Below are 26,210 nucleotides of genomic sequence, written 5' to 3' on the forward strand. Positions count from 1 at the left end.
AAAAAAAAAAAAAAAGAAGAGAGAGAGACAGTCCCAGGGAATCAGGGCCCCAGAGGGGGAGAGGGACGAGGGAGTCCAGGTGGTCCAGGCTTGTCCCAGCTTGTGCGGGTTTGTCTCCACGGAAACCAGAAGCTTTGTCTAAACCCTCCAGAGCTCTGCAGTGCCCGAGGGATTAAGCCTAACCTCACAGCCCACCTCATCTTCGTTCACCTCCAAACCTTTACCCCGTCTGTCCCCTGAATCTGGGACATGTTTCATGGGATTCCTGCCTGGCTGGCCCCAGCCACTGAGGTCTAGGCTCAAATGCCACTTCCTCAGGAAGTCCTCCCTGACCACCTAACTAACCAGTCTTCTCTGATCCCCAATCACTCCTGCCTGTTTTATTATATTATTATTATTATTATTTTGAGACAGAGTGTCACTCTGTCACCCAGGTTGGAGTACAATGGTGCGATCTCGGCTCACTGCAACCTCCACCTCCCGGTTTCCAGCAATTCTCGTGCCTCAGCCTCCCAAGTAGCTAGAATTACAGGCACCCACCACCATGCCCGGCTAATTTATGTACTTTTAGTAGAGACGGGGTTTCACCATGTTGGTCAGACTGGTCTCAAACTCCTGACCTCAGGTGATCTGCCCGCCTCGGCCTCCCAAAGTGCTGGGATGACAGGCGTGAGCCACCACGTCCGGCCTGTTTTATGATTTTTTATTCAAGGCATCTAAAACTCATCTTTATTCCCTTTAACCATCAGTTGGTACAGTTGTGGTCTTTTCTCTTCATCTGTGAAAGGAGGCATGTCTGTCTCTCTGGTTACTTAAGGCCCAGGTGATCGGTCATCAGCCTCCTTTCCAGGCCTTGGGTGCTGGTGCTGGACTCCCTGGCAAACTCCTATTCATCCTTCACAGCCCCAATCTCTTCCTCCGTACGCATATCATACATCCTTCCGTCTGGCCCAACTGTGATGATTGGGGTGTGGAATATCAGAGTGCATTTATCCACCCCACACCTTCCCCCTCAGTCTGAGGGCTCCCGATGGGCAGGGATGGGCCCCTGGGACCCCATAAGACCAGGCCCCCTTAGGGAAGAGTTTGAGGAACGAGTGAATGGTTGAATAAAACACATTGTGGCAGGTGCTCAACAGGTGCGTCCTCAGTTCCCGGCCCTGCCCCTGTCCAGGTGACCTCTGAGAGGGTGGGGCTTGGGTCTTTGTCCCCGCCCCTCGCCCAGGGCTGGACACAAACGCCGAACAAGAGGCCCGCCCAGAGGGGACGGCTGGTACCAAGTCACACGTCCCCGGGGCACGGGGCTCCCAGGCCACCGTCCCTTCTCCCCCTCCCCACTACACTTCCAGGAACAATGGCAGAGGGGGAGGTTTCAGCCAACAAATACACCGATTGGGGAGGGGATTCTGAGAGCTGTACCTGGAGGCCAGGAAGAAGTCAGTGGAAACCAGAAATGCCGGGTCCTGAAGCTTGGGGCCAAATGGCCTGGGTCTGGCCACATACCGCTGCAACCCCAGTCTACCCTGGCTGGTGGGTGTGAAGGAGCCAGTCCAGGCTCCATGCCTGGAGGGTGAAATCCCTCTGGAGACAAGGATCGCCCCTCCACCCTGCCCCTACCACAGCGCACCCCAGCCGGTTTGCTCACCCCACCCCTGCCTCTGCCTGGTAATGCCTGTTAACGGCTCTGTACACAGTGGGCACCCAATAAATGCTGGTGCTCCCTCCTGCAGCCTTGTAAGAGGTGAATGTTCACCAACGCCACCCCAGCCCACAAATGAAGTCACTGCCCACCGTGCCACCATGGGCGCCCAAGCTCAGCTGGCTGCACACCCCCAGCAAAGGGGGATGAACATCTTTCCAGCCCACCTACGATGCGCCAAGCTCTTCAAACACATTTTCCCTGTTTAAAATGCTGATCACCCATTTATCAGATGAGGTAAAGAGAGGGTTCACTCACTGGCCCCACGTTACACACAGCATAGTGGACAGAAAATTCGGGATTTGAACCCAGCTCTGTGGGATTAAAGGAGGCCGGTCCTGGGGCAGAGGAGGCTCCAGTAGAGATGGTCTTTGGAGGCAGGGATGGGGGGCGCGGAAGCATCTCGAAGTGCAACCTCCAGCTAGCCACTTCATCCCTCTGGGACTCAGTTTCCCTGCCTGTTATGTAGGTAGAAGGTGTTCTGCTGTCCTGGGTCCGACTCCCAAACCCTGCTTCCCCCCACCACCCCAGCCTGAACCCCTCCCCCCGCTGCCCTCGGAGGGTTACTCGCCTGGAATCTCACCGCCATGGTCCACCTGGGGGCTCTCCAGCCCCCCTACCCGAGGGGGGACCTGGAAACAGTCAATCGGCCCTCACCCTGGGGTGGGGAAGGAGGCTGGGGAGGGTCACAGCCGCTGAGGCCTGGCGGCTCTCGTCCTCCTCCCTCCAGCTCCGCAGCTCCCGGCTGCACCTGCCCCCTCTTCCTCCTCCAGGTCCCTGGACAGCCCCGCCCCGGCCCAGACACGCCCCCTGGACGCCGCGGAGGTTTCTCTCCCTCCTCCCATCACAGGAGCCAGGTCCTGAGGCGGAAACTCCAGGCCGGGTTATCCACGCAGCCGAGCTGGGGCCCGGGGCCGCGACCAGATCCCGGCCCGACAAGGCTGCCAGCGAGACCCGGCAGGAATAACCCCCGCTCTTGGAACGGAGCCTACTATTTGGACGGTGTTTCCGTCGGCGAAATGGGCACATTTTGAGGTGCATCTGGGAGGCCTCTTGGATTAGAAGCTTGTCGAGGGCCGGAGACCTCCTCAGCATAGGGCTGGTCCCTGGGTCACCTTATCTCCGGAAGGTTTTCCCCATTCCCCAGAGGGGAACCTGAGGCCCCAGAGGCCAGAGGCGTGGACTCTCTGAAGATGCAACAGCGGCTGCGTGCCTTTTTCCTGCGGTCCTGACCTCCGGGCTCTGTCTTCACACCCAGCACCCAGGAAAGAAAGGGGCAGGGCGGCACCAGGCGCGGTGTCTCCTGCCGGTAATCCCCGAATTTTTTGGGAGGCCGAGGCGGGCGGATCACGAGGTCAGGAGTTCGAGACCAGCTGACCAACATGTTGAAACCCCCGTCTCTACTAAAAATACAAAAATCAGCCGGTCGTAGTGGCACATGCCTCAACTACTCGGGAGACTGAGGAAAGAGAATAGCTTGAACCCGGAAGGTGGAGGTTACTGTGAGCTGAGATCACGCCACTGCACTCCAGTCTGGGTGACAGAGCAGAGCGAGACCCTGTGAAAAAAAAAAAGAAAGAAAGAAAGAAAAAGAGAGAGAGAGAGAAAGAGAAAGAAAGAAAGAGGAAAGAAAGAAAGGAAGGAAGGAAGGAAGGAAGGAAGGAAGGAGAGAGAGAGAGAGAGAAAGAAAGAGAAATAAAGAGAAAAGAAAAGAAAGGAAGGAAGGAAGGAAGGAAGGAAGAAAAGAGAAGAGAAGAGAAGAGAAGAGAAGAGAAAAGAGGAAAGAAAGAAAGAAGCAGAGGAGCAGGGCACGAGGAAATTCTTCAGGCTCTGGGAGGGAGTAAAGGTCGTTTCCTTCTCACCCAGCCCAGCCCAGCCTCCCCCCTCAGGCGCCTGGGATTCCGGGATTCTTAAGGTTAGACCTAGGAGGGACTGGACCAGTGTAGGAAAACTTCAAGTCACCTGGGTGGGCGGGGCTGGTCATGGCTGCACCCACACATTCCTTACTATTAAAAAAAAACCTGAGCCCAGCTGTGCCAGGGCCCCACCCCAAGGTTAAAGGGTCAAACCTACACATAAACACCCCTTCCCAGCCTTATCCAGTCAGGGCTGGGCAGGGAGAGGAGCCCCAGGTTGTGATTAGGGGTGAAGAGCATAGAGAAAACTCTAATGGGTAAAAGAAAGGCTTCCTGGAGGAGGGGGTATCGCAGCTGGGGATTTGAAGGTTGGTTAAGAGTTTGCTAAGTAGGCCGGGCGCAGTGGCTCACGCCTGTAATCCCAGCACTTTGGGAGGCCAAGATGGGCAGATCACGAGGTCAGGAGATCGAGACCATCCTGGTAAACACTGTGAAACCCCGTCTCTACTAAAAATGCAAAAAGAGGCCGGGCGCGGTGGCTCAAGCCTGTAATCCCAGCACTTTGGGAGGCCGAGGCGGGCGGATCACGAGGTCAGGAGATCAAGACCATCCTGGCTAACACGGTGAAACCCCGTCTCTACTAAAAAAATACAAAAAACTAGCCGGGCGCGGTGGCGGGCGCCTGTAGTCCCAGCTACTCGGGAGGCTGAGGCAGAAGAATGGCGTGAACCCGGGAGGCGGAGCTTGCAGTGAGCTGAGATCCGGCCACTGCACTCCATCCAGCCCGGGCGACAGAGCGAGACTCTGTCTCAAAAAAAATAAATAAATAAATAAAAATAAATAAAAAATAAAGTAAACAAGGCCAACAATATCAACGTCTCAGAGGGCCCACTAAGATGACATCTCACCTCCTTCACTACAATTCTACCCAAAACCAGAGACCCGAGTCAGCTATAGTCAGCCCCTCAAGGGTCTCCCTCAAGGGTCTCCAGGGGCCCCAGTAAAGCATTACCAAAGCCTCTTGTGCGGACCCACTTGGAACTTCAGAGCTGGGAGGGTTCTAAAACCAACTCTCACCTATTTGCTGTGTGACCTCAGGCAAGTTACTGCCCCTCTCTGTTCCTCAGTTTCTACATCTGTAATTGGGAAAAATAATAGGCCCTACATCACAGAGTTGTAAGGAGGATTAAAAGGAGCCTAGAGGCCAGGCACAATGGCTCACTCCTGTAATTCCAGCATTTTGAAGAGTCAAGTGGGAAGATCACTTGATGCCAGGAGTTGGAGACCAGCCTGGGCAATATAGCAAGACCCAATCTCTGTAAAAATAAAAAGGAGGCCGGGCGCAGAGGCTCATGCCTGTAATCCCAGCACTTTGGGAGGCCAAGATGGGTGGATCATGAGGTCAGGAGATCGAGACCATCCTGGCTAACACAGTGAAACCCCGTCTCTACTAAAAAAAATACAAACATTAGCCGGGCGCGGTGGCGGGCGCCTGTAGTCCCAGCTATTCGGGAGGCTGAGGCAGAAGAACGGCGTGGACCCGGGAGGCAGAGCTTGCAGTGAGTGGAGATTGTGCCACTGCACTCCAGCCTGGGTGACAGAGCGAGACTCCGTCTCAAAATAAATAAATAAATAAAATAAAATAAATAAACAAAAAGGAGTGTGTAGTTCTCTTCACTTGTGCGGCCATCACTGAAGCGGGAGCGACCAAAATGAAGTGCGATCCCTTTGTGACTTCCCAGCGAAGCAAGAATCACAAAAGGCATTTCAATGCACCTTCCCACGTTCGCAGGAAGATTCTATGTCTTCCCCTCTTTCCAAAGAGCTGAGACACGAGTACCACCTGCGATCCATGCCCACTCGAAAGGATGATGAAGTTCAGGTTGTGCGAGGACACTATAAAGGTCAGCAAATTGGCAAAGTAGTCCAGGTTTACGGGAAGAAATATGTTATCTACATTGAACGGGTGCAGCAGGAAAAGGCTAACGGCACAGCTGTCCACGTAGGCCTTGACACCCCCCGCAAAGTGGTTCTCACTAGGCTAAAACTGGACAAAGGCGGCAAGAAAATCCTTGAACAGAAAGCCAAATCTCGCCAGGTAGGAAAGGAAAAGGACAAATACAAGGAAGAAACAACGGAGAAGATGCAGGAATGAAGTAATCTTATAGACAAGCTTTGATTAAAACTTGAGCCTGTAAAGGCCGGGCGCGGTGGCTCACGCCCGTAATCCCAGCACTTTGGGAGGCCAAAGTGGGCAGATCACGAGATCAGGAGATCGAGACCATGCTGGCTAACAATGTGAAACCCCGTCTCTATGAAAAATACAAAAAATTAACTGGGCATGGTGACGGGAGCCTGTAGTCCCAGCTACTCGGGAGGCTGAGGCAGGAGAATGGCGTGAACCTGGGAGACAGGGCTTGCAGTGAGCGGAGATGGCGCCACTGCACTCCAGCCTGGTGACAGAGCGAGACTCTGTCTCCAAAAAAAAAAAAAAAATTGAAATGAAAATAAATAAATACTGTAATCCCAGCACTTTGGGAGGCCGAGGCGGGTGGATCACGAGGTTAGGAGATCGAGACTATTTTGGCTAACATGGTGAAACCTCATCTCTACTAAAAATACAAAAAATTAACTGGGGATGGTGGCAGGCACCTGTAGTCTCAGCTACTCAGGAGGCTGAGGCAGAAGAATGGCGTGAACCCGGGAGGTGGAGCTTGCAGTGAGCCGAGATCGAGATCACACCACTGAACTCCAGCCTGGGTGACAGAGCGAGACTCTGTCTCAAAAAAATAAATAAATGAATAAATAAAAGGGGCCTAGAATAGGATATAAATGTGATATCTGCCCCATCCCAGTGTTGTGTCCTCCTGCAAACCACTCTGTGCCTCATTTTCCCCATCTGTAAATGGTAATAATACCACCTGACTCTAAGCATTATGTGAGTAAATGCACACAATATTCTTAGAAAGCTCCAACTAAGTGTTGGCTTTTATTTTTATCAGGGAATCCCACACACATACTTCATTTTATTTTATTTTTGAGACAGTTGAGACTCGCTCTGTTGCCCAGGCTAGAGTGCAGTGGCGCGATCTCGGCTCACTGCAACCTCTGCCTCCCAGGGTCAAGTGGTTCTCCTGCCTCAGCCTCCCGAGTAGCTGGGATTACAGGCACCCGCCACTGCGGCCGGCTAATGTTTGTATTTTCAGTAGAGACGGGGTTTCCCCATGTTGGCCAGGCTGGTCTGGATCTTCGCCCACCTGGGCCTCCCAAAGTGTTAGGATTACGGGCATGAGCCACTGCTCCCAGGCACACACACATATTTTATAGATGAAGGTTCAGAAAGGGTCCCAGTCTCAGTGAAGGTTGCACAGCATGGGTTCCTGGAGCCCCAGACTCTTTCCAAGACCCATGCTGAGCCAATGTAGAAACACCATTAACCAAAACTAAGGCTTGCTGAACACCTACTGTGTACCTACAGGCAGCTCAGCCCTTCCCTGTGTGACATCCGGCCACCAGCAGGTGGCGCAAAAAAAAAAAAGATTTTAGATGAATAAGGTCCAGCAATTTTTTTCTAAATTTTTTTTTTTTGAGAGGGAGTCTTGCTTTGTCGCCCAGGCTGGAGTGCACTGGCGTGATCTCGGCTCACTGCAAGCTCCACCTCCTGGGTTCAAATGATTCTCCCGCCTCAGCCTCCCAAGTAGCTGGAATTACAGGCACCCGCCACCACATCCGGCTAATTTTTTGTATTTTTAGTAGAGACGGGGTTTCACCGTGTCAGCCAGGATGGTCTCGATCTCCTGACCTCGTGATCCGCCCGCCTTGGCCTCCCAAAGTGCTGGGATTACAGGCGTGAGCCACTGCGCCCGGCCTCGGCCTGGTTTTGAACACCCAAATGTCTCAAGACATTACCAAGGTTCCCCCTCTGGTAAGAGGCACCAGGTTGGAGTTCGAGATGCAGGGGCAAACAGAGCTGCAGCCAAATCCCACAGGTCAGCTCACCATCTGGCCTCAGTTTTCTCAGCTGCAAAGTGGGCACACAAATGTCGGGTGTAACTGTGGCTGAAGCCAGGCATATGCCAGTAAACATGGCCCAGGAGCCCCATTCGTTGCTAGGAGTTTAACCCGCTTATTTATTTATTTATTTTTGAGACAGCGTCTAGCTCTGTCACCCAGGCTGGAGTGCAAGGGCAAGATCATGGCTCACTGCAACCTCAACTTCCTGGGCTCAAGTGATCCTCCCACTTCAGCCTCCTGAGTAGGTGGGTCTAGAGGTGCCTGCCACCACACCCAGCTCATATATATATACACACATGTGTATATATATATATACATGTATATGTGTGTGTGTGCATGTATATATATATATATGTAAATATATATAATATATAATATATTTTTTTTTTTTTGAGACGGAGTCTCACTCTGTCGCCCGGGCTTGGAGTGCGTGGCCGGATCTCAGCTCACTGCAAGAGCTCCGCCTCCTGGGTTTACATCATTCATCTGCCTCACGACCCTCCAGTTAGCTGCGGACTACAGGCGTCGCACCTTGACCCTGGCTGTTTTTTGTATTTTTATAGTAGAGACGTAACCAACGGTTTCACCATGTTAGCCAGGATGGTTCTCGATCTCCTGACCTCGTGATCGCCCGTCTCGGCCTCCCAAAGTGCTGGGATTACAGGCTTTGAAGCCACCGCGCCTGGGCTTTTTTTTTTTTTTTTTTTTTTTTTGCAAACAGTCACCCTGTAACCCAAGTTGGAGACAGTGCCATGATCTCGGCTTACTGCAACCTCTGCCTCCCAGGTTCAAGCAATTCTCCTGACCCGGCCTTCCGAGTACCTGGGAGTACTGGCGGGTGCCACCACGCCCAGGTAACTTTTATATTTTTAGTAGAGACAGAGTTTCACCATGTTGGCCAGGCTGGTCTCAAACTCCTGACCTCAGTGATTCGGCCACCTTGGCCATCCAAAGTGCTGGGATTACAGGCTTGAGCCACTGTGCCCAGCCATAGCTAACACATATATATATATATGTTGAAACATAGTCTTGCTCTGTCACCCAGGCTGGAGTGCAATGGCGCGATCTCAGCTCACTGCAACCTCCGCCTCCTGAGGTCAAGTGATTCTCCTGCCTCAGCCTCCTGAGTAGTTGGGATTACAGGTGCCTGCCACCACACCTGGCTAATTTTTTGTATTTTTGTAGAGATGGGTTTTGCCATGTGGGTCAGGCTGGCCTCGAACTCCTGACTCAAGTGTTCCTCCTGCCTTGGCCTTCCAATGTGCTGGGATTACAGGTGTGAGCCACTGCGCCCTGCCTCAGATATTTTAAAAATTTGTTGTGGATGCGGAGATGGGGTCTCACTATGTCACCCAGGAATGATCCTGCAAGGGTGTGACCATGACTCACTGCAGCCTCCACCTCCTGGGCTCAAGCAATCCTCCCACCTCAGCTTCCCAAGTAGCTGGGAGTACAGGCAAGTGCCACCAAGCCTGGATAATTTAAAAAAAAAAAAAAAAAGGCCAGGTGCGGTGGCTCACGCCTATAATCCCAGCACGTAGGGAGGCCGAGGTGGGTGGATCACAAGGTCAGGAGTTTGAGACCATCCTGGTTAACACAGTGAAACTCCGTCTCTAATAAAAGTACAAAAATTAGCCGGGCATGGTGGCAGGCACCTTTAGTCCCAGTTACTCAGGACCCTGAGGCAAGAGAAGGGCGTGAACCCGGGAGGCAGAGCTTGCAGTGAGGCGAGATTGTACCTGGGCAACAGGGCAAGACTCCGTCTCAAAAAAAAAAAAAAACCAAGCCGAGCACGGTGACTCACACCTGTAGTAATTCCAGCACTTTGAGAGGCCAAGATGGGTAGATCACTTGAGGTCAATAGTTCGAGACCAGCCTGGCCAACAGGGCAAAACCCCGTCTATACTAAAAATACAGAAATTAGCTGGGCGTGGTGACAGGCACCTGTAATCCCAGCTACTCGGGAGGCTGAGGCAGGAGAATCACTTGAACTCGGGAGGCAGAGGTCACAGTGATCCGAGATCGCACCACTGCACTCCAGCCTGGGCAACAGAGCAAGACTCTACCTCAAAAATAAAACAATAAAAAAATTTGAAAAACCTGGAAGGTGCGCCAGGCATGGGTGGGTGGAGGCCAGGGGATGCCGCTCAGCACCCTGCATTGCCCAGGACGGCCCCATCCCAGAGAACATCAATAGCCAACACAGATAAATTCCACTGTCAACCCCTCAAAGAGAGGAAGCTGGATAACCGCACCAGGACACGTTGTCTTCCTCCAATGCCCTGCTAAGAACACTCAGTGGCTCCCTAGTACCATCCTCCGAACCTGGGTTGAAATCCAAGGCTTTGGAGATGGCCATAGCCTTGAGCCCCTTATTCCCACCACCCCTGACCTTCAGATCACCTTAATGAATTAAAACCTGCTTTTCTAATGGTGCCTCACGAAGTAAAATAACAATGGCAAAAGAAAAGGAAAACAAAAGAGAAAATCTGCTTTTCAGCAGGTCTCCTTCATTTACACCCTTCATTCTTCTGTCCATTCAGTCACTTGCTCAACAAAACTGTTGCAAGCCAAGTATACAACACATGATTGGGAACCAACGTCCAGGGCCAGTGTGGCCTGAGCAGGGTGAGGGACAGGAGGACGCAGGGAAGGTGGGGTCCTGGAGGTTTCCTTGCGATGACCCAGCTCAACCCCTTCTGAGTGCCTGTGGGGAAACTGAGGTGCAGAGATAACAGGGGCTGGGCTGAGGTCCCCCAGTGAAGCAGGGCCAGGCTGGTCTCGAACTCCTGACCTTGTGATCCGCCCTCTTCGGCCTCCCAACATGCTGGGATTACAGGTGTGAGCCCCCGCGCCCGGCCTAATTGTACTTTTTAGTTTCACATGCGATTATTCAATTATTGTCTGCCTCCCCTAAAGGCTGTGGGGCTTCCACTGTGCCTGTCAATCAGTCCTCCTGCAGCCCCATCACTGTGTATGCAGTAGGCGCTCAATAAATACTAAAAGAACGGCTGGGTGCGGTGGCTCACACCCGTAATCCCAGCACTTTGGGAGGCCGAGGCAGGTGGATCACAAGGTCAGGAGTTTGAGACCAGTCTGGCCAAGATGATGAAACACCGTCTCTACTAAAAATACAAAAATTAGGGCCGGGCACGGTGGCTCACGCCTGTAATCCCAGCACTTTGAGAGGCCGAGGGGGGCGGATCACAAGGTCAGGAGATTGCGACCACGGTGAAACCCTGTCTCTACTAAAAATACAAAAAATTAGCCGGGTGCGGTGGCGGGCGCCTGTAGTCCCAGCTACTCGGGAGGCTGAGGCAGGAGAATGGCGTGAACCCGGGAGGCGGAGCTTGCAGTGAGCTGAGATCGCACCACTGCACTCCAGCCTGGGTGACAGAGCGAGAGACTCCGTCTCAAAAAAAATAAAAAATACAAATACAAATACAAATACAAAAATTAGCCAGGCGTGGAGGCGGGTGCCTGTAGTGCCAGCTACTCGGGAGGCTGAGGCAGAAGAATCGCTTGAACCCGGTAGGCAGAGGTTGCAGTGAGCCGAGATTGCACCACTGCACTCCAGCCTGGGCAACAGAGTGAGACTCCGCCTCAACAACAACAACAAAAAGTACAATCCAGGCTCTGACAGCATCTAGCAGTCCCACCTACTCAGGAGGCTGAAACGGGAGGATTGCTTGGGCCCAGGAAGTCGAGGCTGCAGTGAGCTGTGATTGCGCCACTGCACTCCAGGGAGGGAAGGAGTGGTACAGGGAGACTTTACCCAGGCTGGTGCTGGAGAGGAGGACTGAGCTTTAAGACAAGTGACCAGCCAGGTGCAGTGGCTCATGCCTGTAATCTCAGTACTTGGGGAGCCTGAGGCAGGAGGATCACTTGAACCCAGGGGTTCAAGACCAGCCTGGGTAATGTAGCAAGACTCTATCTCTAAAAAAAATAATAATAACAAAATTAGCTAGACATCAGCCACTTGGGAGGCTGAGGCAGAAGAATCACTTGAACCCAGGAGGCAGAGGTTGCAGTGAGCCGAGATTGCACCACTGTACTCCAGCCTGGGTGATAGAACAAGATATGTCTCAAAAAAAAAAAAAAAAAAAAAAAAAAAAAGTTGGGCATACAGGTGGCCTATGCCTGTAGTGTTAGGTACTCAGGAGGCTGAGGTGGGAGGATCACTTGAGCCCGGGAGGTTGAGGCTGTGATTGCACCACTGTACTCCAGGCAAAAAAGAAGAAAGAGTTGGGGGAGTGGCCGAGGTGAGGGGAATCCAGGCAGGGAATAGTTAGATCTGCAGGAGGCGAGCAAGGAGCTATGGCAGACGTCAGGGGGATGGTGTTCCAGAGCACAGCCCATGAAAAGGTCCTGGAGCAGCACCATGCCTGGCACATTGAAGGAACAGTGAGAGTGAGGAGGCCTGTGTGGCTGGGACAGAGTGAGGAGGAGAGAGGAAGAAAGGAAGGGCAGGGAGATGAGATGGTGGGGCAGGGCCTTGTGGGCTACAGGGAGAACTTGGGCTTTGACCCCAAGGCAGGTGGGAGCCATGGAGGGCTGTGGGCAGGGGAGAGATGGGCCTTGACTCAGGTGCTCACAGGTGCTCTCTGGTGGCTGCTACAGGAAGGACAGACAGTTGGGGACAAGGGTGGGAGCCGGGGACCAGGGCGGTGGGAACTGAACTGGCCCAGGTGGGTGATACTGGAGCGGGATCAAGTGGGGACGGAGGAGGGTGAAACGTGGGCAGATTCTGAAAACATCTGCTAGCAGAGCCTCTCCCACTGGGGACAGACAGGATGTGGGAGGTGAAGAGAGGCCACTCCCGGGCGTGGGTGCCTGTGCCTCTGGAAGGGGCAGGTGAAGCCTCTGATGGGATAAGGTGGAAGGGGTGGGAAGGAGATGAGGGCGGCAGTGGATGTGGTCAGGCTGGACAGAGACGCTCCTGGGGAGGTCAGGGGGAAGCCAGTGCAGAGGGGGAAGCCCCAGACCCAGCGGAAAGCCAGCAAGGTGTTTATTCTTTTATTTGTTTATTTATTTATTTATTTTGAGACAGAGTCTCACTTGGTCGCCAGGCTGGAGTGCAGTGGCGCGATCTCAGCTCACTGCAACCTCCGCCTCCTGGGTTCAAGCGATTCTCCTGCCTCAGCCTCCTGAGTAGCTGGGATTGCAGGCGCCGCCACCATGCCCGGCTAATTTTTGTATTTTTAGCATAGACAGGTTTTCACCATGTTGGCCAGAACGGTCTCGATCTGCTGACCTCGTGATCCGCCCGCCTCAGCCTCCCAAAGTGTTGGGATTACAGGTGTAAGCCACCGCGCTATGATGAGCCACTGCACCCAGCCTATTCTCTTTTTTCTTATTTCTGCTGAGCATTCTATTCTGTTCTGTTCCGTTCCGTTCCATTCCGTTCCATTCTGTTCCATTCTTTTGTTTTGTTTTGTTTTTTGTTTTTTTCGAGATGGAGTTTCTCTCTCCTTACCCAGGCTGGAGTGCAATGGTGTGATCTCCAGTCACTATAAGCTCTGCCTCCCGAGTTCAAGCAATTCTCCACCCTCAGTCTCCCAGGTAGCTGGAATTACAGGCGCCCGCCACTGTGCCCAGCTAATTTTTGTATTTTTAGTAGAGACGGGGTTTCACCATGTTGGCCAGGCTGGTCTTAAACTCCTGACCTCAGGTGATCCGCCCACCTCAGCCTCCTAAAGTGCTGGGATTACAGGCCTGAGCCACCATGCCCGGCCTCCATTCTATTCTTTTATCTGAGACAGGGTAGCTCTCTGTTGACCCCCCTGGTCTTGAACCCCTGGGCTCAAGTGATCCTCTTGCCTCAGCCCTCTCAAGTGCTGGGAGTGCAGCGGCACGATTATGACTTGCTGCAGCCTTGACCTCCTGGGCTCAAACAATCCTCCCACCTTAGCCTCCTGAGTAGATAGGATTTGGGATTACAGGTGTAAGCCACCGCGACCAGCTAATTTTCGCGTTTTTCATGGAGACGGTGACTTTGGAGTTTCACTTTGTTGCCCAGGCTGGTCTCAAACTCCTGGTCTCAAGAAATATTCCTGCAGGCCAGGCGCGGTGGCTCAAGCCTGTAATCCCAGCACTTTGGGAGGCCGAGACGGGCGGATCACGAGGTCAGGAGATCGAGACCATCCTGGCTAACACGGTGAAACCCCGTCTCTACTAAAATACAAAACTAGCCAGGCGAAGTGGCGGGCGCCTGTAGTCCCAGCTACTCGGGAGGCTGAGGCAGGAGAATGGCGTAAACCCAGGAGGCGGAGCTTGCAGTGAGCTGAGATCCGGCCACTGCACTCCAGCCCCGGCGACAGAGTGAGACTCTGCCTCAAAAAAAAAAAAAAAAAGAAAGAAAAAAGAAATATTCCTGCCTTGGCCTCCCAAAGTGCTGGGATTACAGTCGTGAGCCACTGCGCACAGCCTATTTCTTAATTAACATTTTTTAAAAAATAATTTTAGGCCAGGCTCAATGGCTCATGCCCGTAATCCCAGCAATTTGGAGGCTAAAGCGGGCAGATCACCTGAGACCAGCCTGGCCAACATGGTAAAACCCTGTCTCTACTAAAAATACAAAAATTAGCCAGGTGTGGTGGAAGGTGCCTGTAGTCCCAGCTATTCGGGAGGCTGATGAAGGAGAATCGCTTGAACCCGGGAGGCAGAAGTGAGCTGAGATTGCGTCACTGCACTCCAGCCTGGGCAATAAGATTGAGACTCTGTCTCGGCCGGGCGCGGTGGCTCACGCCTGTAATCCCAGTACTTTGGGAGGCTGAGGTGGGCGGATCACAAGGTCAGGAGATCAAGACCATCCTGGCTAACACGGTGAAACCCCCGTCTCTACTAAAAAATACAAAAAATTGGCCGGGCGTGGTGGCTCAAGCCTGTAATCCCAGCACTTTGGGAGGCCGAGACGGGCGGATCACGAGGTCAGGAGATCGAGACCATCCTGGCTAACACGGTGAAACCCCATCTCTACTAAAAAATACAAAAAACTAGCCGGGCGAGGTGGCGGGCGCCTGTAGTCCCAGCTACTCGGGAGGCTGAGGCAGGAGAATGGCGTGAACCCGGGAGGAGGAGCTTGAAGTGAGCTGAGATCGCGCCACTGCATTCCAGCCTGGGCGAAAAAGCGAGACTTCTTCTTAAAAAAAAGAAAAAAGAAAAAAAAGAGTGAGATTCTGTCTCAAAAATAGTAGTAACAGGCCAGTCTCAGTGGCTCATGCCTGTAATCCCAGCACTTTAGGAGGCTGAGGTGGGCGGATCACGAGGTCAGGAGATCAAGACTATCCTGGCTAACACGGTGAAACTCTGTCTCTATTAAAAATACAAAAAATTAGCTGGGCATGGTGGCTGGTGCCTGTAATCCCAGCTGCTCGGGAAGTTGAGGCAGGAGAATCGCTTGAACCCAGGAGGCAGAGGTTGCAGTGAGCCGAGATCGCACCACTGCACTCCAGGGCCTGGGTGACAGAGCGAGACTCCGTCTCAAAAAGGAAAAAAAAACAATTGATAATAATATGGCCGGGTGCGGTGGCTCAAGCCTGTAATCCCAGCGCTTTGGGAGGCCGAGACAGGCGGATCACAAGGTCAGGAGATCGAGACCATCCTGGCTAACACGGTGAAACCCGTCTCTACTAAAAAATACAAAAAACTAGCCGGGCGAGGTGGTGGGCGCCTGTAGTCCCAGCTACTTGGGAGGCTGAGGCAGGAGAATGGCGTGAACCCAGGAGGCGGAGCTTGCAGTGAGCTGAGACCCGGCCACTGCACTCCAGCCTGGGCGGCAGGGCGAGACTCCGTCTCGAAAAAACAAACAAACAAACAAACAAATTGATAATAATAATAAAAGGCCGGGCGAGGTGGCGGGCACCTGTAATCCCAGCTACTTGGGAGGCTGAGGCAGGAGAATGGCTTAAACCCGGGAGGCGGAGGTTACAGTGAGCCGAGATCATGCCACTGCACTCCAGAGCCTGGGTGACAGAGCGAGACTCTGTCTCAAAAAATAATAATAATAATAGTAATTTTAAAGTTACAGACAAATAAATATGCAGAGAATTCCTTTATACACCTAACTGCTTTCCACAAACATTAACATCTTGCATTATTACTGGGTACCTATGTCACAGCCAAGAAGTCAACATCGGTACAACCCTCTTCACTGAACACACTTTATTCACGTCTCTCCGCAGGCCCTTTGCTGCCCCAGGGCCCCATCCAGGATCCTACCTGTCATTTGGCTGTCACGTCTCCTTAGACACGGCTGAGTTGTGACTGATTCTGTCTTTCCTGTTCTGTGACTTGTTAGTCTGTGCTGGGCAGGTCTTTTGCAGAATGTCTCTCAATGTGGGGACATTGGGGACCAGCCACTTCCCTCATGACTAGACTGGGGTGATGGGTTTTGGGGGACCTTGGGAGGTTTTAAGGAAGCTGTGTGGAGAGGATGGGGCAGGAGCAGAGACAGAGAGCAAAGACAGAGGGCAGCCAGGTGGGAGGAGACGGGCCAGTCTGTTGCCGAGAGTCAAATGACCTTTGAGGAAGGACGAATTCTAGGTGTGGCTGGCTCAGCCCTAATGCACAGGAGGGCTGAAGAATGTCTCAGGGTTTGGCGTCCTTGGGAGGCTGGAGGACCTCATGGGGGGCACTTTGAAGTCGGAGGGGAGTGTGGAACCTCCTAGAAGCTTGCAGTATGGAATGCAGCTCAGGGGGTTCAACGGGGGACTTTTTTTCTTTTTTTTGAGACAGTCTTGCTCTGTTACCTAGGCTGGAGTGCAGTGGTGCAATCATAGCTCACTGCGGCCTCCACTTTCCTGGGCTCAAGTGATCCTCCCACCCCAGCCTCCTGAGTAGCTGGGACCACAGGTGCACGCCATCCCTCCCAGCAGATTTTTGTATATTTTGTAGAGACAGGACCTCACTATGTTGCCTGGGCCTGTCTTGAACTGCTGGGCTCATGGGATCCTCCCACCTCAGCCTCCCAAAATGTTGAGATTCCAGGTGGCAGCCACCAAGCCATGCCAAAGATGCCATTTCCCCCAAAAGAGAGGACGGCTGAGCTCTAGAAGGAGGTTCCACAGTAGAGAGAGAAGAGCAGAGCCCGTGTGAATTCCAGCCCCTGCCTCAGTTTCCTCATCTGTAAAATGGGGATCCCAGTTTTGACCCCGAGCAGTATTTTGGGGAAGGCTCAAAGGGGATCCGCTAAGGATCCCCTGGGCTGCCTCTCCAAGCTTCTAACTCCACTCGGGCCCCCCATAGGAAAATCAAAGGTGAATTACAGTGTCTCAGGGCTGGAGGGGGCTCCCGGCCCCCTGGAAACCGTCTACACTAAGGTGCTATCATTCTGGGCACGGAATGACATTTTTGAGATGGAGTCTCACTTTGTCACTGGGGCGGGAGTGCAGCAGTGCGATCTTGGCTCACTGCAACCTCTGCCTCCCGGGTTCAAGCGATCCTCCTGCCTCAGCCTCCCAAGTAGCTGGAATTATAGACGCCCGCCAACACACCCGGCTAATTTTTGTATTTTTAGTAGAGATGGGGTTTCACCATGTTGGCCAGGCTGGTCTCAAACTCCTGACCTCAGGTGATCCGCCCGCCTCGGCCTCCCAAAGTGCTGGGATGACAGGCGTGAGCCACTGCATCTGGCCTCATTTTGTACTTGTATGAGAGTTACGATTTTACTATTTTGGGAAAAAATATCCTTTAATATCATAAAGCCAAATGTCTTCAGGCCAGCATTTAAAGCTCTCTCTTCATTTTGGCTGAACGCGGTGGCTCACGACTATAATCCCAGCATTTTGGGAGGCCGAGGCAGGCGAATCACCTGAGATCAGGAGTTCGAGACCAGCCTGGCCAATATGGGGAAACCCTGTCTCTACTAAAACTACAAAAATTAGCCAGCCTGATGGCAGGTGCTTATAATCCCAGCTACTCGGGAGGCTGAGGCAGGAGAATCACTTGAACTCAGGAGGTGGAGGTTGCAGCGAGCGGAGATCATGCCACTGAACTCCAGCCTGAGCAATAGAGTGAGACTCCGTCTCAAAAAAAGTAAAATAAAATAAATTACAAAGCACCTCTCACGCATGTTATCATCTGTGCTGCCATTGGCTCAATTATTGTGTTTCTTGTTCCATGTCTGTCTTTCCCCACCTAAACATACGCCCCAGGAGAGCAGGAAGCCTGGTCTGCCTTGCTCGCTGCTGAATCTCCAAGGCCTGGTGACCCCACACTCGCGCATACAGTAAGTGCTCCATAAATGCCCGTTCCCTCCCTGGGCGACCCCTCCCCCCAGCCTAGGCTTCCACTAGCCTCAACCCATTCCAAAGGGTGTCAGGCTCCACCCTGAGCAAACACAGCTCCCCTGGCGCCCGGCCAGCCTTAAAGAGGAAGAACAAGCACCCATAATCCCTTCCCTGGACTTTCCCCAGGACTCAGGGCCACGAGGAAGCACCAAGCCAAGAGGCCTTTGTGGAGATGCTGAGCCTGAGGCATCCGCTGGGGGCAGGGCTGGCCTCCAGAGCACCGGCCTCCCCGCCGTCCCCGCCCGCAAACCAGCTTCCCATCCTCTGCGTCTTGACTCTTGCCTGCCTGACATTTCTACTTGGCTGTGCAGCCCGGGGTAAGCGGCTGTCCTTCTCTGAGCCAGCATTCATCCTCTACAAACCACGAAGCTGATGAGACCACAGGACTCCAATTGGGAACAGGACAGCTCATCTTGACCCCAGAATGACCGAGAATCTGTTACCTGCTCTATTATGTCCGGCACTCAACAACCCTGTGACTCGGTGACTCAATATCCCGCCTTTTTTTTTTTTTTTTTTTTGAGACAGAGTCTCACTCTGTTGCCCAGGCTGGAGTGCAGTGACGCGACCTCAGCTCACTGCAACCTCCACCTCCCGGGTTCAAGAGATTCTCCTGCCTCAGCCTCCCGAGTAGCTGGGATCACAAGCGCCCACGACCACACCCGGCTCATTTTTGCATTTTTAGTAGAGACAGGGTTCCACTATATTGGCCGGGCTGGTCTCAAACTCCAGACCCCGTGATCCATTCGCCTCGGCCTCCCAAAGTGCTGGGATGACAGGTGTGAGTGAGCCGCCGCGCCTGGCCCTCAATATCTGCATTTTACAGCAGGAAACAGAGGCCCTGAGAGAAGGGAGGAGTGGAAGCCAGATCTACCTGAATCCACAGGTTTGCTCTAAAAACCCAGGCAAGGTGGGCTCCGTGTCGCCCACCCCTACAGACTCCCGAATCTCAAGCAAGCCTGCTCCCTGGGAGCTCTGCAGCCACACAGCCACAAGGAGACCCCAAATGCTGGGCTGCTCTGTCCCCCACCATGCGATCATCCACACCTCCTCAGCCTCGGGGCACCCACTTGGTGCTGGAGAAAGAGATTTGAGATGCAAAAATCGGACACTTGGCTCACCAGGAAGCTCCCTTGGTCCTCCCATTTGGGAGCAATGACCCAGAAAAACACTTTTGCCGCCGACCCCTCCCCTCTCTGACTCTGAGAGCTCCTTCCTCCTTTCCGTCTGCCCAATCCCGCAATCCTGCAGAGATTTCGCTCAGAGGCGTCAAGATTAGCAAAAGAGGAACGGGCGCGGTGGCTCACGCCTGTAATCCCAGCACTTTGGGAGGCCGAGGCAGGTGGATCACCTGAGGTCAGGAGTTCAAGACCAGACTGGCCAAACGGTGAAACCCCATCTCTATTAAAAATACAACAATTAGCTGGGCGTGGTGGTGGGCACCTGTAATCCCAGCTACTCGGGAGGCGGAGGCAGAGGTTGCAGTGAGCCAAGATCGCACCACTGCACTCCAGCCTGGGCAAAAAGAGAGAAACGCCATCTCAAAAAAAAAAAAAAAGATTAACAAAAGAAAGCCCACCCCAGCCCCTCCCTGCAAAGCTCCCGCAGGTTCCAGCGGTGAGAACAGGGTGAGGGGTGGGGGGTGGAGATGCAGTTGTTTGAAAACTTGGGAGCCTTTTAAGAAGTTCCAGGAGGCTCAGGCATGGATGAGGTCGCAGCCTTTCCCACCTGTCACCTCCCAGCCTCAGGCTGCAAGAGGTAAACCCAGGCTCTGTCCAGACTGATATCCCCTCCTCTCCTCAGTTTGGGGGATCGGAGACCAACCTGTGCCCCTTCGCCACCTCCCTGCACCACCTAGATAACAATGACCCTTTTAAGTCTAGCTCAGTGTCCTGGGCAGGCCGCCAGGTGCAGTAACTGCCAGTCAGATAATCCCTGCGAAACTATGTCAGATGCCCACACAGGAGTGTCAGTTTCCTGCTTTCCGAGGAGCAGGGGAGACAGCTCACGGCGGGGGAGGTTGGGGGGGAGTCCCAGGACCCTCAGCTGGGGAAGGCCAGCTCAGACAATGCACCCTGGGTGGAAAAGCAGAGTGGGGTGGGGGACTTACCTGTCTAGGAGGCTGGGTGGCCTCTGGGCAGGCGGCAGGTGCCAGGGCCCGGGTGCCCGCCTGGCACGGGTGGTGAGGAGGGAACCCGAGGCTTGTAGCTCTGGCCTCTCCACCTGTTTGACCAACTTTTCCTCTCTTGTGGTGGCAACAGGGAGGCAGGTCCCCTGCCAGTGGAACCAATGACCACAGACACAGGGAGACGGACCAGGGTGAGGGGGCGGGCCAGCAGGCGGGCTGGGTGTGAGCCTCTGTCGCAAGGTGCCCTCACGTGGGAGCAGCTGGCCTTAACCCCTGCTTGTCCAGAGGTGAGCTTGCTCCTGCCTGCGCCCTCACCGCCGAGGCCCTGGCATCAAGCGTCCACACATAGTAGGTGCTTAGGAAACCCTCATGGGCTACATTCAGGCATGAATGGACCGCACCCCCGGAGTCCTCCTCCCTCCTGCTGCTTGCACCTGGAGCTGCCCAGCCTCTGTGTTTGCTGAGCCTCCCACCAGGCACGCCGGCTCATCAGGTTGCGGCTTGGCATACTCCTTTACCCACCGCAGGTCTGTGTGCAAAGTCTGCCTCTCTGCTACGAAGTGACTGAGCGTGCAAAGTCTGCCTCTCTGCTATGAAGTCACTAAATTCCCACATGGAGAAGCTTCTGCCACGTCCCCGTTGTGTGGCTCTGGGCAAATCAGGGGCTTCTCACTGTCCTCATCTAAAAAACAAGGAAGGGTCAGGTGTGGTGGCTCGCACCTGTAATCCCAGGACTTTGGGAGGCCGAGGTGGGAGGATCACTTGAGCCCAGGAATTTGAGACCAGCCTGGATAACACGGTGAAACCCATCTCTAGAAAAATTTTTATATATCTTTTGTTTGTTGTTTGTTTTGAGACGGAGTCTCCCTCTATCACCCAGGTTGAAGTGCAGTGGCGCGATCTCAGCTCACTGCAACCTCCACCTCCTGAGTTCAAGTGATTCTCCTGCCTCAGCCTCCCGAGTAGCTGGGACTACAGGCGCCCGCCACCTCACCCGGCTAGTTTTTTGTATTTTTTGGTAGAGTCGGGGTTTCACCGTGTTAGCCAGGATGGTCTCGATCTCCTGACCTCGTGATCCGCCCGTCTCGGCCTCCCAAAGTGCTGGGATTACAGGCTTGAGCCACCACGCCCGGACAAGAAAACTTTTTAAAAAATTAGCCAGATGTAGTGGCGCACACCTGTGGTCCCAGCTACTCAGGAGGCTAAGGCTGGAGGAACCTGGGAGGTTGAGGCTGCAGAGAGGTATAATTGTGCCACTGCACTCCACCCTGGGTAACAGAGCAAGATCGTATCTAAAATAAAATAAAATAATAAAGGAAAGGTTGGGCATGATGGCTCACACCTACAATCTCAGGGCTTTGGAGGCCAAGGTGGTAGGATCACTTGAGGCCAGGAATTCGAGACTAGTCTGGGCAACATGGTGAGACCCGCCCCCATCTTTACCAGTACATTAAAATTAAAACAATTAAGTCTGGGCACAGTGGCTCACGCCTACAATCCCAGCATTTTAGGAGGCTGAGGCGGTCGGATCACCTGAGATCAGGAGTTCGAGACCAGCCTGGCCAACATGGAGAAACCCCGTCTCTACTAAAAATACAAATATTAGCCAGGCATGGTGGCGGGCGCCTGTAGTGCCAGCTACTTGGGATGTTGAGGCAGGAGAATTGCTGGAGCCCAGGAAGCAGAGGTTGCAGTGAGCCGAGATTGCACCCCAGCACTCCAGCCTGGGGAACAGAGCAAGATCCTGGCTCAAAAATAAATAAATAGGCCAGGCGCGGTGGCTCAAGCCTGTAATCCCAGCACTTTGGGAGGCCGAGACAGGCGGATCACGAGGTCAGGAGATCGAGACCATCCTGGCTAACACGGTGAAACCCCGTCTCTACTAAAATACAAAAAAAAAAACCTAGCCGGGTGAGGTGGCGGGCGCCTGTAGTCCCAGCTACTCGGGAGGCTGAGGCAGGAGAATGGCGTAAAACCCGGGAGGCGGAGCTTGCAGTGAGCTGAGATCCGGCCACTGCACTCCAGCCCGGGCGACAGAGCAAGACTCCGTCTCAAAAAAACAAACAAATAAATAAATAAATAAATAAATAAATTAGAATGACACCTTACAGAGGTCATGGATTTTGTCGTGCTCATCCCTGGCGTGTCCTATGGCCTAGCACAGTGCCTGGTACACAGTAGGTGCTCAATATATGTTTTTGGTGTAAATGGACTACGGTCCCTCCAGCCTGCAGTACCTGCTGCTGACAGCAGTAGCCACTATGGCCACCAGGAGGCGCCAGAAACCACGCAACCGGCCCCTGCCCGGCAGCCTCGGTTTTCCACCTTGCGTTATGGGAACAGTGGAGCAGGGGTGTGGGGGATGTGGGGAAGGCACAGAAGGCTGGTGGCTCTCCCGGACCCCAGCCCCTCCTCACTGTCCCTTGCCTCTCCCCTCCTGCCACCCCATCCCGGCCCTAGTTTTTGTTGTTGTTGTTTTAAGTTTTTTGTTTGTTTGTTTTTGTTTTTTGAGACAGTCTGTCGCCCGGGCTGGAGTGCAGTGGTGCTGGGATTATAGGCATGAGCCACCGCGCCCGGCCTTTTTTTCAAAGTTTTTATCTTGCATTAAAGTTACACATGCGGTGCAGTGTACAAAGTTTTTATCTTGCATTAAAGTTACACTGGGTGCAGTGGTTCTCCCAGGACTTTGGGAGGCCAAGGCAGGCGGAACACCTGAGGTCAGGAGTTCAAGCCCAGCCTGGTCAACACAGTGAAACCCCATCTCCACTAAAAATACAAAAATTAGCCGGGTGTGGTGGTGTGCGTCTGTAATCTCAGCTACTAGGGAGGTTGAGGCAGGAGAATCGCTTGAACCCGTGAGGCGGAGGTTGCAGTGAGCTGAGATCCCACCACACTGCGCTCCAGGCTGGGCGGCAGAGCGAGACTCCTTCTCAATAATAATAATAATAATAATAATAAAGTTATACAGTGTGCTTTTTTTTTTTTTTAAACGGAGTCTCGCACTGTTGCCCAGGCTGGAGTGCAGTGGTGCGATCTCGTCTTGCTGCAAGCTCCACCTCCCGGTTCACGCCATTCTCCTGCCTCAGCCTCCCGAGTAGCTGGGACTACAGGCGCCCGTCACCACATCTGGCTAATTTTTTGTATTTTTTTAGTAGAGACGGGGTTTCACCATGTTAACCAGGATGATCTCGATCTCCTGACCTTGTGATCCACCCACCTTGGCCTCTCAAAGTGCTGGGATTACAGGCGTGAGCCACCGCGCCCGGCCTACAGTGTGCATTTTTAAGAGTTGAGTCATCTAGATTTGTTCAGAAAATTATAGGTGTGATGTCGCCTCCCTGCAATTTCCCCCACAAGAGGCTGCTTTGTTGTTGTTGTTGTTGTTTTGAGATGGAGTCTCGCTCTGTCACCCAGACTGGCAGTGGCGCAATCTTGGCTCACTGCAACCTCCGCCTCCCAGGTTCAAGCGATTCTCCTGCCTCAACCTCCCGAGTAGTTGGGGATTACAGGCGCCCACCAACACGCCCAGCTAATTTTTGTATTTGTAGTAGAGACGGGGGTTTCACCATGTTGGCCAGGCTGGTCTGGAACTCCTGACCTCAGGTGATCTGCCCTCCTCAGTCTCCCAAAGTGCTGGGATTACAGGCGTGACCCACCGTGCCCGGCCAAAAGGCTGCTTTTAACTGCTTGTTTTAATGTTGACTTCCGCATCTCTAAGTTATGACTCTTCGGCCAGTTTTAGTATCTTTTTTTGAAAAATATATTTCCTCTTCATTATCCTCATCAATGTTCTAACCTCCAGCCCTTCCTCCACTTTACCTGGCATCCAAATTGCTTGGAAGGGGGAAGTCATGAACACCCAGATTGTGCCCCCCACCACCACCCCGCCCAGTTTCTGCTGTGCCAAGTCTGTGTTGGGGCCTGGAAACCTGCATTTCTTTTCTTTTCTTTGTTTTGAGACGGAGTCTCACTGTGTCACTCAGACTAGAGTGCAATGGGGCTATCTCGGCTCACTGCAACCTCTGCCTCCCGGGTTCAAGCGATTCTCCTGCCTCAGCCTCCCAAGTAGTTGGGACTACAACCGCCCACCACCACACCCAGCCAATTTTTGTATGTTTAGTAGAGATGGGGTTTCCATGTTGGCCAGGCTGGTCTTGAACTCCTGACCTCAAGTGATTCACCCACCTCGGCCTCCCAAAGTGCTGCGATGACAGGCATGAATCACCGCGCCCGGCCCCTTCCCCCAAACTTTATCTGGCATCTGAATGTCTGGAAGTGGGGAGTCATGAACACCCAGATTGTGCCCCCTGCCAACTCTGCTCAGTTTCTGGTGTGTGAAGTCTGAGTGGGGGCCTGGGAACCTGCATTTCTTTCCCTTTTCATTGTTTGTTTTGAGACCGGGGTTTGCTCTGTTGCCTAGGCTTGACTGTAGTGGTGTGATCATAGCTCACTGCAGCTTCGAACTTCTGGGCTCAAGTGATCCTCCCACCTCAGCCTCCCAAGTAGCTGGGATTACAGGCATGCGCCACCATGCCCGACTAATTTTTGTATTTTTAGTAGAAACAGGGTTTCTCCATGACGGTCAGGCTGGTCTCGAACTCCTGACCTCAGGCAATCCGCCTGCTTCGGCCTCCCAAAGTGCTGGGATTACAGGCATGAGCCACTGCATCTGGCCAAGCCAGGCTAATTTTTTTCTTTTTTTTTGAGACGGAGTCTCGCTCTGTCGTCCAGGCTGGAGTGCAGTGGCCGGATCTCAGCTCGCTGCAAGTTCCGCCTCCCGGATTTACGCCATTCTCCTGCCTCAGCCTCCCAAGTAGCTGGGACTACAGGAGCCCGCCACCTCGCCTGGCTAGTTTTTTTTTTGTATTTTTTTAGCAGAGACAGGGTTTCACCATGTTAGCCAGGATGGTCTCGATCTCCTGACCTCGTGATCCGCCTGTCTTGGCCTCCCAAAGTGCTGGGATTACAGGCTTGAGCCACCGCGCCCGGCCCCAGGCTAATTTTTAATTTGTTTTGTAGAGATCTAGTCTTGCTATGTTGCCCAGGCTGGTCTTGAACTCCAGGGCTCAAGTGATCCTCCTGCCTCAGCCTCAATCCCAAAGCACTGGGATTACGGGCATGAACCACCGCACCTGGTCTCGGAAACTGCATTTCTAACAAGCTCCCAGGTGAGGCTAATGTGGCTGGCCCAGGGACCACACCTTGAGAGCCAGCGGTCTAAATCTTTTTTTCAAGACAGATTCTGGATGAATTAGGGGCTCTGTTGATGACCTGAGTCCAAATAACTCTTCCTGGAGCCTTAAAATGGTGGAGACCGGGTGTGGTGGTTCACGCCTGTAATCCCGGCACTTTGGGAGACCAAGGTGGGCGGATCACCTGAGGTCAGGAGTTTGAGACCAGCCTGGCCAACAGAGTGAAATCCCGTTTCTACTAAAATTACAAAAATTAGCCAGGTATGGTAGCACACACCTGTGGTCCCAGCTACTTGGGAGGCTGAGGTGGGAGGATCGCTTGAACCTGGGAGGCAGAGGCTGCAGTGAGTCGAGATTGCGCCACTGCACTCCAGCCTGGGTGACAGCAAGACTGCATCTCAAAAAAGAAAAAAACAAAAAATGGTAGTAAAATACACATAACATATAATTCACCGTTTTCACCATTTCTTTTTTTTTTTTTTTTTTTTTTGGTCTTGCTCTGTCACCCCGGCTGGGGTGCAGCGGGGTGATCTCGGCTCACTGCAAGCTCCACCTCCTAGGTTCAAGTGATTCTCCCACCTCAGCCGCCTGAGTAGCTGGGATTACAAGTGTGCATCACCATGCCCGGCTAATTTTTTTGTATTTTTAGTAGAGACAGGGTTTCACCACGTTGGCCAGGCTGGTCTTGAACTCTTGACCTTATGTGATCTGCCCACCTCGGCCTCCTAAAGTGCTGGGATTACAGGCGTGAGCCACCGCGCCCAGCCCCCATTTTCACCATTTCTTTCTTTCTTTTTTTGGAGACAGTCTTGCTCTGTTGCCTAGGCTAGAGTGCAGTGGTGCCATGTGGGCTCACTGCAAACTCTGCTTCCTGGGTTCAAGTGATTCTCCTACCTCAGCCTCCCGAGTAGCTGGGATGACAGGCATGAGCCACCACGCCCAGCTAATTTTGTATTTTTAGTAGAGACGGGGTTTCTCCATGTTTTCAGGCTGGTCTCGAACTCCCGACCTCAGGTGATCCGCCCGCCCCGG

The 26,210-nt window shown here is 53.2% G+C and overlaps 1 protein-coding gene and 1 pseudogene across 8 annotated transcripts in view; one reads left to right on the top strand and one right to left on the bottom strand.

Annotated features, from left to right (window-relative positions):
• TJP3 (tight junction protein 3) overlaps nt 1–20,188 on the bottom strand; it is a 51,255-nt gene extending 31,067 nt beyond the window's left edge. For 2 of the 8 annotated variants that reach the window (XM_017847210.1, XM_017847208.1), the window contains exons 1-2: nt 2,271–3,088; nt 1,958–2,157 (exon numbers count right to left, since the gene is read on the bottom strand). In XM_017847210.1, coding sequence (XP_017702699.1) covers nt 1,958–2,101 — 144 coding nt within the window. In that variant the 5' untranslated portion in view covers nt 2,102–2,157; nt 2,271–3,088. Of the gene's footprint in view, nt 1–1,419; nt 1,564–1,957; nt 2,204–2,270; nt 3,089–19,968 lie in introns of those variants that run through there. The other 6 variants (XM_017847217.1, XM_017847211.1, XM_017847213.1 and 3 more) reach the window with 5 other exon arrangements.
• LOC108512117 (60S ribosomal protein L26 pseudogene) lies at nt 5,268–5,710 on the top strand (annotated as a pseudogene).
• Nucleotides 20,189–26,210: the final 6,022 nt, after the last annotated feature.

This window comes from Rhinopithecus bieti, unplaced genomic scaffold, assembly GCF_001698545.2.
Source record: "Rhinopithecus bieti isolate Rb0 unplaced genomic scaffold, ASM169854v2 scaffold_28055, whole genome shotgun sequence".
In the NCBI taxonomy this organism is placed as follows: Eukaryota; Metazoa; Chordata; class Mammalia; order Primates; family Cercopithecidae; genus Rhinopithecus; species Rhinopithecus bieti.